General features: G+C 41.8%; 1 protein-coding gene and 1 long non-coding RNA gene across 2 annotated transcripts in view; one reads left to right on the top strand and one right to left on the bottom strand.

Moving 5' to 3' along the window:
- Positions 1 to 15,997, top strand: part of LOC146755790 (cytosolic carboxypeptidase 4-like) — a 73,098-nt gene extending 57,101 nt beyond the window's left edge. Inside the window, exon 5 of the mRNA XM_085525281.1 lies at positions 13,922 to 15,997. Within this exon, the coding sequence (XP_085381407.1) occupies positions 13,922 to 14,140 (219 nt within the window). The 3' untranslated portion in view covers positions 14,141 to 15,997. The remainder of the gene's footprint in view (positions 1 to 13,921) is intronic.
- LOC146755791 (uncharacterized) lies at positions 9,743 to 12,924 on the bottom strand. The gene is made up of 3 exons (XR_014937919.1): positions 12,763 to 12,924; positions 12,501 to 12,592; positions 9,743 to 11,350 (listed from the first exon to the last, which is right to left on the bottom strand). It is a non-coding gene; the product is annotated as an uncharacterized LOC146755791 (long non-coding RNA).
- Positions 15,998 to 16,960: the final 963 nt, after the last annotated feature.

Here is a 16,960-nt window from a genome sequence, read left to right as displayed (position 1 = left end):
TGTAGTGTGAGATAGTTCTGGTGGCCTAATCTAATTGTGGTTTAGGATGTTGTAATCTCTGTATTGAGGTATATGGGAGAAAAATAGTATGTGTGCCTCTTCTGAGAAAAGAATTAGGGTCAGTGCTAGCAGTAGGAGAAATTGAGATAATACCAGATAGTCTCTGTTTGGCAGCCAAGGCCAAGTCTCACTGTCTCCAAGCAAGGTAAGCAGACCAGGCTTCTGAAGAGTACTTGGATTCAGCCACGAGTCCACATTATTAGGCAAGTCCATGGTAGTGTAGCAGATCCAAAGTGAAAACACACGTTAGTAATTCAGGGTGATGTTTGTGGGATCAAACAGCTCAGAAACCACTTGGCAGGTCCACAGTGACAAGGTGATGCTGGGAAGTCAGTTCTGTGAGTCAGAGTCTCACCATAGGGTACACCATATACACACCATAGGGTGTGCTCAGGTAAAAGCATGTAAGCGTTGCTACAGGAGCTACAGACCTGCAGTTTTACAGCAGAGCCCTAAGCTGAAGTGGGGCTCTTAGAATAGGTAGAGGGTATGGGTAAAGGCCCCAGGCGGGTCTGGCTGAGGACCTTTATGGCCTGTTAGTGCTTTCAGAGCTCTGAAAGAATGATTCATTTCACCATCAGAGTATCATGTCTGGGTTGTCTCTGTTCTGTATCAGAACTGTGGAACAGCTGCTAAAAATAAACCTTAGAAAATCTATTCCAGACTTTATACGAGACCCTGTCTGTGTTGAGCAGGAGATCTGGGGTTCATTCAGACAAGTATCTGAAAACCTCACAACCAGCTGGGTGTACTCAACATGTGTGTTAGCTGTTCTGAGTTTTGTAACTTAAGCTATTAATTTAAGGCTTCTGTTCACTCTGACTAGCTAAGATCCTGACAGGGACTTTAATTCACAGGCATAAAGCTCTGACAGTCTCTGCTTCTAACTGCCATAATGGACAAACTTGATGGGCAAATGCGTTTGTTATTTTTCTTAGGAGACAAAAACTGATTCAGGTATTCAGTTGCTGTGATAATAGCTATTCTAATAGAAGCAGACGTCTCCTAGTGTTGTTTCTATCTCTTGCCAATCTTGAGCTTCACCACTCTCCTGAATGTGTAGCTTTTTAGTCCTTCTATTTACTGAAGGTCTGTAGTTGTACACTGCCTTTCTGAGAGAGCTCAGATTCCACTTGTCTGTCCCTAGTGGGCAGGATAGAAGGTACTCCCCTCCCATATGTTCAGGGGCACAACTGCATCTGCAGAGCTTTGAGGTTCTTTGTCAGAGAGTAGTGCTTGCTAGTTACTCTAGAAGCTGCAGGTGACCCAAAACACTGAGCAAGGGACTCCACACTCTCTACGAGTGTGGGATTGGCAGCACATCTGCCTGATAGAAGGTCTTTATCTCACAAGAAAAGAGAGAAGAGGGAAGCAACTGCTGCCGTGATCTCTGCAGCTGCCTGTCATCCTGCCTGAGTGAGTTTGATGTGGTGCTGTTGCTTCTTTACAGAAAAAGACGCAAGTTATTTTAAGACACTCTTATTATTTTTCTTATTTTTTGGAAATCTTAATCTTTTAAAATATGGCAGGATCTCGAATTAGATGCTTCAAACAATTTTGCTTCCAGCAGTGAGGGGTGAAGTGTAGGAGGTAAAGAGAACTGTGGGTTACCTCCCCATCTCTGCTGATGTCCTTCACTAGGTGCCCTTCACTAGGTCACTCCTCCTCTGATTCAGCATCCCTGTTGGCAGCTTGCAGTACTGCTCTCCTATCTCCCAGAGGATATCCTGCGATTAATTGAGGGATGTATCTAAATCGCTTTAGCATGCAAGCCAAAAGTCATCGGGGACAAAGCTGTTACTAGGGCAGGAATAAAGGTCAGACCCTTGCTGACATGGTTGTCTTGATTAATTACTACACTAATCTCTATAACTCCTCTTCAGCAATATAATTTGGCCTCATCCCTTGCTTGTTTGTTGGTTGTTGTGGTTTTTTTTCCTTCCATTTTCTGCAACTTAGTGGTGAGAGAATTACTGAATAAACCCACATGGAAAATGCTACTTCTCTCTTTCCCACCTCTTGGCCAAACCTATGCCTCATTCCCCCTTAGTGTCCTGGGGGAATGTGTCTTAGTGTCCTGGGCAGCCTTAGCTGGTGGGGGCAACCAGCCCATGGCAGACAGTTGGAACTCTGTGATCTTTAAGGACCCTTCCAACCTAAGCTAAGAATCTATAATTCCACGATTCTTAGGGATTTGAGGAGTGATAGACAATTACTTGAATTACTAGGAACATGATGCATGGAACTGGCAAAATCAGTTCATTTGATACTATTTTCCTGCAGCTTTTTTTATGTAGGAAAGTACGAGGTCGGTGCAAGAAATCCTTAGCGTCCCTGTTCTCTGGGTGAAGTGTATTGAAGGGCTGAGCAGCCAACCATGGCTGAGGGCAGGAGTTGCTGGTAGTTTGGATTCTGCGACTAATACAGCTCTGGGGCTCATTGTTTTGGGACAAACACTTTTGAACACAGAGACTGTGCAGAGTCCATTAAGGATCACCAGCAGCATCAGAAGAAGATACAGAGGGGCTTGGAGAGGAGCAGAAGGCAGACTGAGTGAACGTGTGTAGTGAAGGGTAGTGAACCGAACCTGCTTTGGATGAACAAGAGGGAAGATTCCCTCCAGGTTACTGCCCAGTGGGAAATCAAAGAAATGAAGAAAATCACTCCGTGTTTCCTATTCAGCTCCTCATTCAGATCTGTTGTATTTTCCACTCCTCTGTGATTACGTCCGTGTCTCAGTCAGGTATTGTTTTCTGCTTGAGTTGGGAATGTTCCCTAAAGCTGTTCCGAGTGCGCAATACTCTCTCATTCTCTTTCCCAGGCCAATTTTGGAGTGAATTTTGGCAGATTACACAAGTGCAGAGTGTTTACTGTCCTGTCTTACATCATCATTTTCCCGTATCGTTTATTTTTCCTTTGACAGATTTTTAACACTGCCAGTCTAATATGCATCAGAGATTGTCGAGTATTACCATAATGCAGTGTATTGTGGGTAATCCCATGCAAATTGTTCTGTGGAAAGTCATGCTAAATTATCTTCTTGGGGGGAGAAAGAAAAAGGCTTTTGCTTTCATTTATTTTAACCGTTTGTTCTTTGGATTTCAGAGCAGCTGCCAGTGGCAATGATTTAGAACAGTTGTTTGACACTCGGCACCATGTGAGGCGATGCTCCTCCTCAAAAGACATGGTGCTAAATGCATGGCGTTGTGTACTGTGCTAGGTTTATTGTATACGTGTCTCCAGTGTTCACATTTAAAACGTTGGTAGGTTGTCTAAGGAAAAATCTGAGTGTATGTTGGGTTGGCACAGTGAAGGTAGGCATTGCCAATTTTTCCAGCTCCATTGTATGAACATATTGAGGAAATACCAGTTCTTGTGAGCCTGAAGTGCATCAGATGTCTCTTGGAAGAGGCAGATCTGATCATACACGCTCTTGTTTTCTTTTTTTCTTTATTATCAAGGTCATTTGCTTGTAAACTGGCTGCTTTGTTCTTTCTGAGGTCCATATTACTTCCCCAAACCGAGACAGTAATCCTCCTTCTGGATGGAACACTTGATTGTAGTAGAAATGATTGCAGTGTCACAAACAGAGGATTATCGTTTTAAGTGGAAATCATAAAAACAGGTTGAAAAAGACTTCTAAGAAAGAGGCAGCTTGTTCTTATGCAAATTTTCTCAGGTAGTACAGCTGCAAGATAAGAAGTCTTGAAAGCCTATAATCTGGAGTCAGCATCTTCTCTGTTAATACAGGTTTGCCTGCGTCACACTGTGAACGGTCAGTAGGTCTCCAAAGACTCAGAGAAACTTAGTTTATTCTTCTGAGGCCTACATGTCTTTCTCTTTTTGCATGATGCTCTGGAGGTTGAGGCATTACTCAGCTGCTGTGCATTTGCTTCTGGCTGGTCTCCTCTGAAAAAGACAAAGTGGAAATATTCATTGCAGAACAAGAGGAAATATAAGCTGCTTTTGTGTGAGTCACATCAGTTATCCCACTTGATAGAGATAGTTGCCTCCCCCTCACCCTACTTCTGTCTCTCTGATCTTGTTTCCCTTTCTTCAGTCTGTTCCTTACAGCCTTCAAACACCTGATTTCTTTTTCTCTTTCTTTCCAAAAGCACAGTAAGTGGAGAAGTTAAAGTAAGCCTTTGCTGGTGGGATTATAAGAGCAGTAAAGGCTTATAGGTGGTTTGAAGAAGTTTGTGTCTAATTGACACTCATCCTTGGTAAACAAGTCCAAACATCTGAGCTCATGCTGCTGGTAGGTTCCTTGTGGGCAAGCAACAGGGGCTCATATCTGCTGTAATAATGTAGAATATTCAGTTTTGATCTCTGTTGTTTTTGTTTGCTGGTTCCTTTCTTTTGATACTAATCGTATTCTCAGCCAAAAGAGTGGTTTAAAAAAACCCCATCAGCCATCAGACTACTTGTACCAGCGGACATCTGGGTTGGCAATAAAGTGAGCCTTTGGACTCCGCAGACCTATAAATCCTGGTTAGCAGCTGGTGGCAACTGTTTCACCTGGAGGAACTTATCTTGATGTCTGGCATCTGGTTGTGTGGTCTGTATTCCCAAGACCCTTCACAGGATGTCCCTCCTAACCCAACCTTCTTGTAAAAAGATCATTCTTTCTCCCTGGGCCTTTTGGTAAAATACATCTGTTAAGGTAACTTTCTGACATATTCAAGCTGCAAGAAGCATCCTGTATCAGAATAATTATGCTAACACCCATTAGAACACAGCCAACAAGCCCCTTCTTTGTACTCCCATCCTTCACCTTCAAAGGGAGCAGTTACCAGGCTGGATTCCTCACCAAACAGTGTGTCTCTTTCCTCTCTGATCTGAACTGGGCACGTATGCCTTTTGTGCTTTCCTGTGTATCCTTGGCTTGGGAAATCAATGGTTCCTTTGTTGCTTTAGAAGTGCTAATACAATGAATTCTGGAATTGTAGTTGCTTACTGTCACTGATCACTTGGAAGTGTGTTAGGTGGGGAAACCAGCTTTGGCAGCTGGCTGAAGATAACCAAAGAGAACTTGTGAAATGAAAAAAGATAGAAAATTGACATGAGGAATCCTTCATAATATAGGGGAAAAGGCGCAGTGTAAGGGGACAGCCATACAATATATGTGAAATTTGAGAAACGAGAAAGGAAGGCTCAGAGCTGCAGATGGCTCTGTGCCCTTACCTCTCACTCATGAGTCTCTTTATGAAGACGTGTTTAAAGTAAATGTTTAAGGAGACCAACAAAGAGAAGGTCTTGGGCTGATCTGTGAATATGTGCATGGCAATTTAACTGCAGGAGCTGGCGTGTGGCGTGGCCCAGGCAAGGGGACTGCCATCGGGTAGAAGTTTTGCTCTGGTGCCAATGGAAGCAGGAGTCAGAGGAAATGAGGGATTTAGTATAGAACAGACTTAGATCTGGAAAAAAGAAGCATGCTCCAAGGCATAATCAAAAGGCTCTGGAAGGAAACAGTGGACCCTCAGGACTGGAATAATAAGGAATTGTGAAGGCTGAGATTTGGATGCATGCTGGAGCTATTTATGCTGTCCTGGGGCCACAGGCATGTTGGCAGAGCTGGTAGGCAGCCAGGACAGGCACAGAGCAGAATGCTGTGGGACCACTCTGGCTGTTTTATGCAGGAAGACAATGTCTGCACGTTATCTGTCGGTGTTATTTTATATTCAACCAAGGCTACAACACACAGAATCAGGTAAACCTCAGGTTTTATTGCTGTAAGAGTTATAAGGGAACAAAGGAACTGAAGATTCAAACTGGTAAAATCATTAATAATGGCCAGTGGGGTAGATAGCAGACATCTCAAACATGCTAAACAATGTGCTCATTCTGATTCCTTATGTTTTAAAATTTACTCCAGAGGTTGAGAACCACCAAAAAAAGAAAAAACCTACGAGAAACACAAGGGCAGGGAAGCACAGTGACTGAGTTAATTGCCTTGATGGCATGAGTGAAGGGAGATGCAGTATACAAAGTTTGTCATTTGTTAAGACTCATATTTAAGTGAGCAGCATTGGTGGACATCCTAGTTAAGTCAGAACTAAGGAGAAGAGAGTTTCCCTCACCCAAAAGAAATCCCAAAGGGATTGGAGTTTTGGGGTGAGGCACAAAAGGGTCATTTGTATAGTGAAAATCTACTTAAAAGTCTGGAAAAATAGGTGGGATGTATTAATCATCACTGGGGTGGGAAGAAATGGATAGTAAGGTGACTCCAGCTACCACTCTGTTTTGGTCTGTATTTCTTTAATGACTGAGAAATGAGGAGAACAGTAAAATGCTAAGATTTACTGTTTGCAGCTGATATGAATTATACAGTAGGAAGGAGGACAGCAAGACTGTGGTTACGGGAATGGAAGATAAAATACAGACGGTGGCGGGGTAAAGCATGTTTGAAGGAATAGTTTAAAGCATTCAAACACATGGTTGGGTTCTGAATTAGCTCTGACTGTTCAGGAAAACATAAGTAGCGATTAGAAAGACAGCTCAATAAAGATATCTGTGCCATGTGCAGCAGCAACAATAAAGAAGAAAGTGAGTAAGATGCTTGTGTATGTGAGAAAATGTAGGCTTGGAAGATGCTATAATATCCCTATAGACGTGAATGGTAGTACCTCCTTTGGACTGCTTTGTCTGTTATGAGTTATTTTCTTTGTAAGGCAAAAGAGATAATGAAAGGGGGGGCTAGAGGAAGCACACAGTGGCCTGGAAGGCAGATTCGATATGGGAGAGTATTAGTGATACTTGAGCTATTGAGAGAGAAAGGGAAAGAGTGCAGAGAGCTCAGCAGTAACACTCAGCACTGTGCTGGGGAGAGGCTTCACAGTGATGTGGATATTTGGTGGCAGCATAGCAGGAAGCAAACTCGCCACCCCATTAAATTCCACTCCATGTAACGTTGCTATCAGGCCAACATGCAGCTTTGCCGGTCTGCTTGTGTCTGTAATGTGCTAGCATGGGAACAGAGCACCAGAGATCCTGTGGGGCAGACAGCTATCAGGCTGGAGCATGCTGTGATGTCTGGGTCATGCTGTGCTGGCTTCTTTCTAAATGCACTCTAGTGCCTAAATCATTATGTTGGTGCAAAAGTGATACCATGATCCATCATGGGGTCTTATTTTGTATGGGGAAGAAAAGCGTACTAGTGTTGCTGTGTCATTTTGGTCAATACATATTTTCATCACCTCTGGGATGGGCAGAATGGCATATGTTTTATCAGAGTAAGAGGGAAAGGCTTCAAAGCTTTCTATATTGCAGATTATAGTATAGTGAATTTCAAAATAAAATCTACTTTGTAATTTCCCAGTAACTATAAATACTTGCTCTGCTTTAAAGCCACACAGAAAAATAACAAGGTGTTGTGTAACATAGAACAATATGGAGGGCATTTCATGAAAAGATACAATTGGTTCTTTATATAACACATAATTAACCAGGAGAACCTGATAGTGAATGACATTATGGAGACAAATACTGTACTAAGAATGTTCAAAACAGGTTAGACGCTTTCTGAATAGCATCTGTATTTACGTTAGCCAGAATAAACATCATAAATCCTTTTGTTGCCAAGCATGTGGTGATCACCAGCCAGGATTAGGAAGTTATTTAACTCTCACGGTGAAATATGGCCAAATGAGTTAAACTCATAGCTGAAAATGCTTGGGTGGGCCTGGAGTCTGCTCACTTTTCTGTATGCTGAAGTTATTCATACAAGCAGAGAAGTGGAAGTAGAGAGGGAGGAAAAGTGATCCAGGGATTAAACTGCCAATTTAGGACTTGCAAAAATTCAACTTCTTGCTTTCCCAGACTGCTTTTATGAGCTAATTCATTTGACACAGACTCTCAGATGTACTTAGAGCTCCACCTCACATTTAATCTTCAGGCACCTCAGGCTATAACCTGGCTGTGACTTGTTCCAGGTTCCATAGAGTTCACACAGCAGAAGGTGTACGAGTGAGAGAAAGCCGTGGGTAGACTACAGATGAATGTTGAAGGCACAGTCAGATGGGGTAACAGCAGTTAACCTGTTGCCAGTACTGGAACCTGCATTAAAGACAGAAATGTTCTTGAACAAAGCACTTGGTTGTCACCAGTGTAAAGTAGTTTTCTTTTCTTACACTGCCCCAGAATCACTGTATGACCTTGAACAGTTTCCCCATTTCTTCTTCTTGTCTGCCAAGTAGGAAAGTTAATTATCTGGAGCACTATTTGTTTTCTTTCAAGAATTAGCACTTATTTTTTCTATTTATTTTCTGTTTTGTTGTTGTTGTTGTTTTTCCTGACAAACAAACAATGACAACAACAAAAACATACTGACAATTCCCACTACTTTTGTTCTTTGCCCTCTGGACCTTCTTTATGGCTCATCTACGTTGGTTTTGCTTTCTATTTTTGTCCATCTTTTATTCCTGATTCAGCCACTTTTCACAGTTATGCCCCACATAAATGTATGCATTGGTCCCAGTGATACCCAAGAAGTGATCTGGCAAAACTGGACCTTCTGGTACCATGTACTACCTTCCATCTCAGGAAGCAATGCGAAAGAGGTGCACCAGCATCCAGCAAGTATGGAAGCATTCCATACCCAACCACTACTGCTCTGTGTGAGTGTGCAGTCTCTGGGGGAGGGTGATGAGAATATATCCCCATCTTTATGCTTACTTTGGTTGGCTATCTATGCTATCTGAATAAGTAGAACTTGACAACCAGTTTTACCATTTGCTAAATCCTCAGTTCTCTTACAAACAGGCCTTTCAGGCCTCTTTCTGCTCTCTGATCTGCTTTCCTCCATCCCTTGAACAATCTAGCCTGTAGCATCTTTAGCCAGGGAAAGAGTCCGTTTGAATGACAAATCAATAACCCATCTTGTGACGAAACAAAGAAGTTTGCTCAGTCCCAGCTGAATCAGAGCATCAGCTAAATTCAGCAGATTTTCAGGGAGGGTTGACAGCAAGCTGGGCCTTGTTTCCTCACCTAGTAGCCAAAGTACTGAGGAAAGCGAGGATGGGCATTCATAACGAAGCACACCTCTCCAACAGTGAGATGGGGATTGAGGTTTCCATTAGTTTTCCTCTTGTTATCATTCCTCCACATCAGCATCCACTGACCTCAACCACCCCTCCCTCTTTCTCATCCTTTTATCTCTCCAGTCCTTTTATCTTCTGTCTTTAACTCAACCCCTCTCATCTTTCTAGAAATTCAAGCTACCCAATTTTTTTTCTCCATCTTCAGCCTTTTCTGCTTGCTTAATCCCTTTGAAATCTTTTGGCCCAAATTTCTATCCCCTAAACTTTGTCTGTTTAGAATGTCATACCTACTGCTTAGGGATCTCTGGGCCATGAGAAAAACTGGCTTGTTCCCTACTGTCCTCATCTCAATAGCTGGTTCCCCATTGTGCATCAGCATGTTTTCTTTCACAGGGGTTTAAAGGACACTATCTTTTGGGGCTGGCCCAGGCTAAAATTTCATCTGCAGGCACCAAATGTTTCATTCAGCTGTGTGGTTTGTCCTGTGCAGCCTCGAAGTAGTTTCTATTAGTATTCCAATGGAGAGCTCACTGATGGAATTAGTGGGAAACCAGACTGCCAATTTATTTATACCCAGCCTTAGGGCATAACCATTGTGCATGTGTAAAGCTGTTGAGATTCAGAGTATACTCTGCATGTGTGTGTGTATGTGTTGACTGGAAGTAAGTTTGCAGGGAAAAATATTGCCTCAAGGATTGAACAGTGCCCAAAAGTGACCGTACTGTGTGCCAAAGATCCCTTTTCTCTGAACGCAAGAGAAAAATGATGGCTCTGAAATCTGTTGTCTACTTGTGTTTATTAATATCTTTCAACTCCAGTTTAACTGCAGCTCTTGTTACCCTGGTGGAGAGAGAAAATTCTAATTTAACTTCTGGAGTCCTTCCACCTTCAACAATATCTGTGTTATGAAACTATCGCTGCCTTTGGCTTGTGGGGTTGTTTAAAGCATATGAGTAATGAATAACGAAGTTTTCCCATTACATTGTCTCTTAGCCTGTGATGTGTTTTTAGGTAAATTGAGAGACGTTGGAAGCATTTAGTTGTGAATATATAGTTGATGCATCAGTGCTGAATGCGAATGAACTCTTTTTCCGGTATAATTTCATCAACTTTCATTAGGAGAATTTTTATTGCCATTATCTTGGCCAAATGATAAATCACGGAATAGCTTTCTTATTTTTCCCCCTCCTTCCGTGTTTCCTATTACTGTGACACAGTGTCATTTAGGAGATGCAGATGAACACCTCACTGCCCTGTTATGATAAAAACAGTTTGGGCAGAGAACAAATGTACTGGTTTAACTAGACCAAGAGCTAATAGGTTGTGTTCATTTAATTCATCTGATTAGCCATGTTGAGTTCCTCTGGAATGTTTCTTCCCACCAAATCATATATACAGATACATCCAGATATTAGAGCATGGTGATGTCTCTTACCATACTGTCTGCTGTGGTATGAAAAAATGAGAAGAGATTAGCAAATAATGTCTAGTTCCATTATTCTTTATAACAGCCAGGAAACTATAAACCTGTTATCCTTTAACATTATGTCTTCAAAAGACATGCATGAGGGGGCCCAGGGGACCAGTGGGCATATTTGTATTGCGCAGCAATGTGTGTATTGAGCCAATGCTGATCCAGACTGGCACTTTCATGTTATGAAGAGCAGAAACTATGCAAAGATATGAGCTGATCATCAAAGAAGAATACCTTTGTTAGCATATCCATGAGGCTAAACTAATTAAGACTGATGATCTTGTCTGCAGCTTTCTGGTACAGTTTTCTGATTCAGACTTTGCTTAGATTTTGCTGGCTTGGAAGACTGCACTGCACTCCGCTTCTCATACAGATGCCTCCAGAGGAGGATGGAGCCATGTAGGATTGTGATGGGGAAAGATAGGGTCTCTGAGAGTTCAGGACATTGCAGAGGACCTGATGGCAGGTAGAACAGCTTCCTCCTGCATGGTAGTGGCAAACGGGTTATATATTGTCACTGTGAGTAGAAACAATCCAGCTTGACTGCTGTGGAGCTTCTTAACCAAAATCAAAAGTTCACCACTTCTCTTTCTTTATCTCTTGTAGAATTTCAAGAATTTCAAGCAAGGCAGGAGGGGCTGGTTTCTACCCAGAGCACCAGCTCTTGGCACTGCTGGCAGATATCATTAATGCTGTTAGTTTGATGCATCAGTTCTGTCAGCATCTTCACTTTAATGGTAGTCACCAATGCAGCTCCAGCTCCTGCCTCTGCTGAGAGCTGAGGAAGAAGAGGGAGAGCATTGTCTGAGTTGGAAAATAAAAGACTGCCTGTGTTTGAAGTGAATTAAATGTGTTAACTTGTAATGTTCTAGCTGAGGTTTCCAGCTGTTATTCCCGAGCTGTCTGTTCTCGAAGCAATATGGGTCCATCATAAAGCAGCTAACTTCAGAGCATGAGCACTTACTGTCTGAGGCTTCTCAGGTGTATTATACTTTTATTATTATTATTTCTCTGTTCATAGTTTCCTAAGGCCTCTTCATATCCTGAATAAAACCCTGGGGAATTGTAAGCCCACAGGCTGAGTTTTAGCACTGTCACTATTCGCATCTCCTGGATTGATAGGTATTTAGTGTGCTGCCTGGATCCTGGAAACAGGACCCTAAGATACACCCCAGGGAAAGCCCCAAGATGTTCCTTGTATTTTTTACCCCTGAGAGAATAATTCCTTTGCTGTGGAAGTGACTTATTTTTGCTCAGAAATGTCACCATTTCCACCTGCCAATTGTAACTGCCACACTAAAATGTCTTCTGAAGTAAAATAATGGAAGTGAGGAATCTATGTAGAGCTGCTAGGCCCTCGTTGTTTTGTATTAATGACCATTGGTTCCTCTAAGCCTCTTCATCTATTTTCTTCCCATTATTAATAATTACTATAGTTCATTGCACCTGGCTCTTACTTAGCAAAGCTTGCAGTGATTAGGATGGGAGAAGAAATGGTGTTAGAGATTTGCTGACTGCTTTAAAGATATTTAAGAGACTTTCTGAGAGCAGAAGTCAGATCTCCAGAGTCCTTTGTCTACGCCTGGCAGGGAGGCTCTGTTTTCTCATATTGTTTGTGTGCTCTTCTAGGCACGTCCTCTGCTTATCTAGCTGTCCAACCACTCAGTATATGTACAAGCTCAAAATAATGCATTATTTGTTCATTATTCATTAATATAATTACCTATTCATATTTATTCATATAGTTTGAGAAAACAAGCAGAATTTCAATGTGGTTACTATAGGAAAATGTGTTTGTTATCAGATAGGGCTGCTTTAATGTTAGATTTTATTTGTACATGCTGGACTTGCTGGAGTTGAAGTGAAGGCATTCGCCTTGTAAGACATTTTGTGGCCTCTAACAAACATGAACCAAAAAAAAGCATTACAAGGGAGCTGTAGATGGTCACTTGGGAAGCCTCTTTTTTCCATCCACCTCCATGCTGTTGGCTCCCAATTTCTCTCAGCTGTGCAGAAGATCCTAGAGAAATTATAAGTGCAACCTTACATAGGAAACATAAACAAATTAAAGAAGGCAAAACAAAACTAACTACTAAGAAACAGGAGACTGGAGCTCAGCCCCCTGTTATCAGTTACTGGTATATTATATATATATAATATATAATATATATAATATATGGGCTCTGTTACCTGTAAGATGTGCAGTAACAAACACCGAGTGAAGGGTCAAGAGCAGGCCATGCTGGTGTGGAGCACACACTGTGCTTGTGGCTGGTGCCAGGGCTGTGAGCACGGACTTATGGCAGTTGCTAAGGAAACAGTCTTGGAAATGGGATTGGAGTTCTTGTCAGAAGGTTGGCTGCAGAAATGGTTTGAGCTTCAAAAGCACACGGGGCTGATACTGACAAAGGCTGCAATTGTTCAGCAATTGATTCAACCCCTGGTGTGATAGCATTAAGGAGTAACACATGATGTGATCACTAAATGCCAAAGATGAGGGATTTTGCAGTTTCTTTGGGTTATTTTCGGTGACTCTTTTGTGGTTTTGGAGGTTTTTTTTGGTCTCTTGCCATCTCACTGCTTGTGAGAAACTACCAGTAATTACACCGGATTACTCCTATGTAGGCCCTTGATGTGTTACTTTTTTGTTGGGTCTTTATTTTTTTAAGTAGTGAAAAAGCATGCACAGACAATTCAAAGTCAGGGCTCTTCCATGTGAGGATCCACAGCTTGAAGGAGTCCTCTTGGAAAGGTGATGTTGATAATCCCAGTCCTGTTTTTGCATTTCTTTGCCTGCACGTCCCTACTAGAGACATAGGCTTTTAATACACTGAGAAATTCCTCAGAGTTATTTGTTATTTTGCAATTACTTTGTAATTGATTTTCTTAAAAAGCAATTCATAACTTGTTAAAGATGTTCCCTCCTTCCCCTCTTCACTGTTTTTTCTCTAATCTCTGCCACTGTCCAGTATTTACAGTCATAAAACCTATTTGTTTCCCATTGCTTAGGGAGATGACGCTTCTAGAGAGAGAAAAAAGATGGGACCTAATGATTTGTAAGAGTGTATTTAGTCAGATCCTCTTGGGGTATGAGTCTAATTTGTACAGTGACAACTTCAGTGTAAGTAACCAGAGCAGTTACACTACTTGCCTCTGTTGCCTCTGTAAAATAGAAGCTATTTTAGAATAGATCCTGTAGAACAAATGCTATCATTGAATTCATGATTGACTGTATGGGAACCTGAATGAGGTGATACTGTAATACTAAGAGCTGTCCTTCTGAAAAACAGTCTCCCAACACCTGCGCTTTGTACACTCAGCAATGAAACTTCCTCCTTTTTTCCACCAGGGCCTGCAGCTGGGAACTCAAGAGCTGGAGGAGATGGGAAGCAAGTTTTGCCTTGCTCTGCTCATTCTGCACCTCAAATCCTTGCCCTGCAGCAAGAAGGTGATGGCTCAGGCAGCGCTACTCCTAGATCTGGAGGAAGAGATAACAATAACAGACCGGGCACAAAGGTCAGTGACAGTTTCCTTACAAATTTCATTTTCCTCTCAAAATATTACTTGAGCATATGGATGGCACTGTCTCAGTGAATTCATCAACAGGAAACTGAAGTTTCAGGTGATACTCTGTCCACCTCAGATCTCCTCTGTGGAGTCAATCTCCTACAGGGAAGATGTTCTCTAGGTGAAGGACTTTGATGGTATGATTTAGAAACAGTATGCCTGATTCTGCAAGGATTCGCACAGTCATTCCTCTTTTCCTCACAGCATTGTATCCTACAGACATATGAAGCATAGGTTTGTGATTTTTGGTGCGTGTGATGAAGTCATTATCCAAACAACCATATGGGAGGTGTTTTTTCCTAATTGCAAAATTCATTTCTTAGCTTCCTGTGTTCAATGGGATGTATGCAAGTGAGGTTGCCTCATATGTGGGGAATTTGGCCTGGGTAAAGGTCAGAATATGGGATGCTTCAGCTGTGATGAAGCAGAAATGTATGTGCTCTTTCTAAACCATGCTATTCCTAGTTCTACATGCAAGCACTTACTCTTGCAATATTGTTTTTCCAAGACAAATGGAGGAAAAAATAACTGAGTGATGTGATATGATTTGAAGTTCCCAGTGGGTTTGTTATCAAAGAGTGCTTCCAGCTTCATCAATGAAAAGCCAATTTTTTCTGTTGCAGAAATGCCCCCATAATTTACAGCAAACTTCCAGTCTTCCCCCTGCAGGAATACTTAACTGACATTCGCACCACCTGTTCCTCATGCCTGAAACCATTCTTACAAGCTTGTTCGTGGTTTTTAATGTTTATGGGGAACAATGAAAAAAAGAGAACTAAAATATAGAGACATTCCTTTTGTATAGCTGTGCTCACTTGTACATATGAACACATAAATGAAGCAATTAACATGTATCCTAAATGGTTTCAGTACTGGGGACAGCCATCCGAGAAATCGTTGGTGTCTCATTAGAGAGAGCTACTGAAGCCTGGCCAGGTGGATGAATTTGAGATATAAATCAGATTTTCCAATTCTGAATTAGAGCTGGAGGAGTTTTTGCATGAAAGTAACTTCAGGGAAGGAAAATATTGAACTCTGACTTGTCCCAGACACTGAAAATAAGTTGGTCATACCAACTCCATGAGCACTTTCTCTCATTTGTGTGGTTTTCCATTACCTTTTTCTTTGGTTGGTTTCATGTTAGTGAGCATTCATTTCATTTTTCCTGATGTTGTGTGGGCGATGAACCTTTACCAATATAGCAGCTCTCTAATGACAAATACTTTTAAAGAAGTTAAGAATTAAAGAAAAATCCCTTACCTTGTACAGCTCCCATGCCATTCCATATCTGTTTGTGGTGGTCAAAAGCAAAGCGCTCTGTCCCTTCAAGGTTCTGTGTCATCTGGGGATGGGATGTCACTGCTGAAGGCAGTGTGATGGTTACTTGTTCATTTTCACTCCAGTGGGTGGAATTGCAGATTTATGGAGTTCTGATGGGTTAGGTGCAATTAGTTGGCATTTGTAGTACAAGTAAACATTACATTGTTTGCTCCTGTCTAAAGATTTGCCATATTACAGGAGCTTTTTGCAAAAGATCAGGAAAAGGGAGATGTGGGGACCAAGGGGCTTGGCTTGTAAGTGTATTCTATTTTATGATAAATAATTCATTGAAAAGGATTGTGCAGCTTATTGATTCTGATTCAGAAAATTAATATTTTGCTTCTGGGTTTCTTTGAGTCTCGCCAAGAGAACTGCATAATTTGATTTTAGAGGGAATAAGAGGCCTAAAGCAACCAAAGGAAGAATGCAGAATAAAGAGAGCACACTGCTATGGGCAGGAGAGCAGCTGTATCCAGGCCTCTCCCCCAGCTCAGACTTTGAAATAAAATAATGCATAGACTATGAAATAAAAAACTGATTATCCATCAGAACTGGAGGTTGCAGTGTGGGGTTCCACTCGGTCTGATCTTACTCTGTAAAGATGAAATCCAGTCTTTCTCCATTTAGGTAGCACAGGGAGCTCAGCAGAGTCTTTCTGCTTACTGGTGGTGTGTCACTACATCAATGGTAATTATAGTCTACTTTTGCCAAGACTAGAGCTGTCTTTCATGGTTTAAGGAGCAGGAAGTGTTTATAGCTTAGAACCAGTGCTGTTGTCTTCTGTAGTTACCACAAAAAACACTTGAACACTTTCTATGCTTTCCTCTTGTGAGGATGGAAATAACCCAAATTATTTTTGTACCTTTGCCAAAGCAGAGTTGAACTCGGGGCCTGCAGGTGCTACACAGGAGCGACCTAAATGGTTACACTGTGGGATGTCTTTCTTGTGTGCTTTACACTGTGAGCAGAGGTGGTTTAAACACCTTGCAGGCAATCCCTTTTCCAGACCTCTGTACTGTGTAATGAATAGTGGGTGTTTAAGTGGGAGCCAATGGGTCTGACTGCAGCTTAAGTTTGTTTTTGGTAGAGCGTGTTGCAGAAGACTGTCTTGACTGACTTTCTCACCTAGAGAAAGATACACATATGGATGTTTCCTATCAGAGCAGGATTAACAGTGTCAGAAGAAAACGATGACTGTCACTCGACCTTGATGAAAATACGATCTTTATTTAGTTGATAAGGTTCTATTTTGCAGAAAACATGCTGAAATTGCTCTGACCACTCCAGCTGTGATCAGTGAGATTAATTGCACAGTGCTTATGTTCAATACATCTATCTAATTTTCTAAATGTGCATTTCTGAGTGCCCGTCTCTATAGTACTCCGGGTGACAGGTCAAGCCATGGAAAGAGAAGTTAATCCAGTACTGGACAGATCTGACTTCCAGGTGATATGTCTCATGGCAAAGGTACATAGATCACAAGCCAGAGGTCTTTTATGTT

Source organism: Coturnix japonica, chromosome 30, assembly GCF_054131305.1.
Source record: "Coturnix japonica strain WE chromosome 30, WE-NBRP24, whole genome shotgun sequence".
Taxonomy (NCBI): Eukaryota; Metazoa; Chordata; class Aves; order Galliformes; family Phasianidae; genus Coturnix; species Coturnix japonica.
This window is presented reverse-complemented; position numbering and strand designations above follow the sequence as displayed.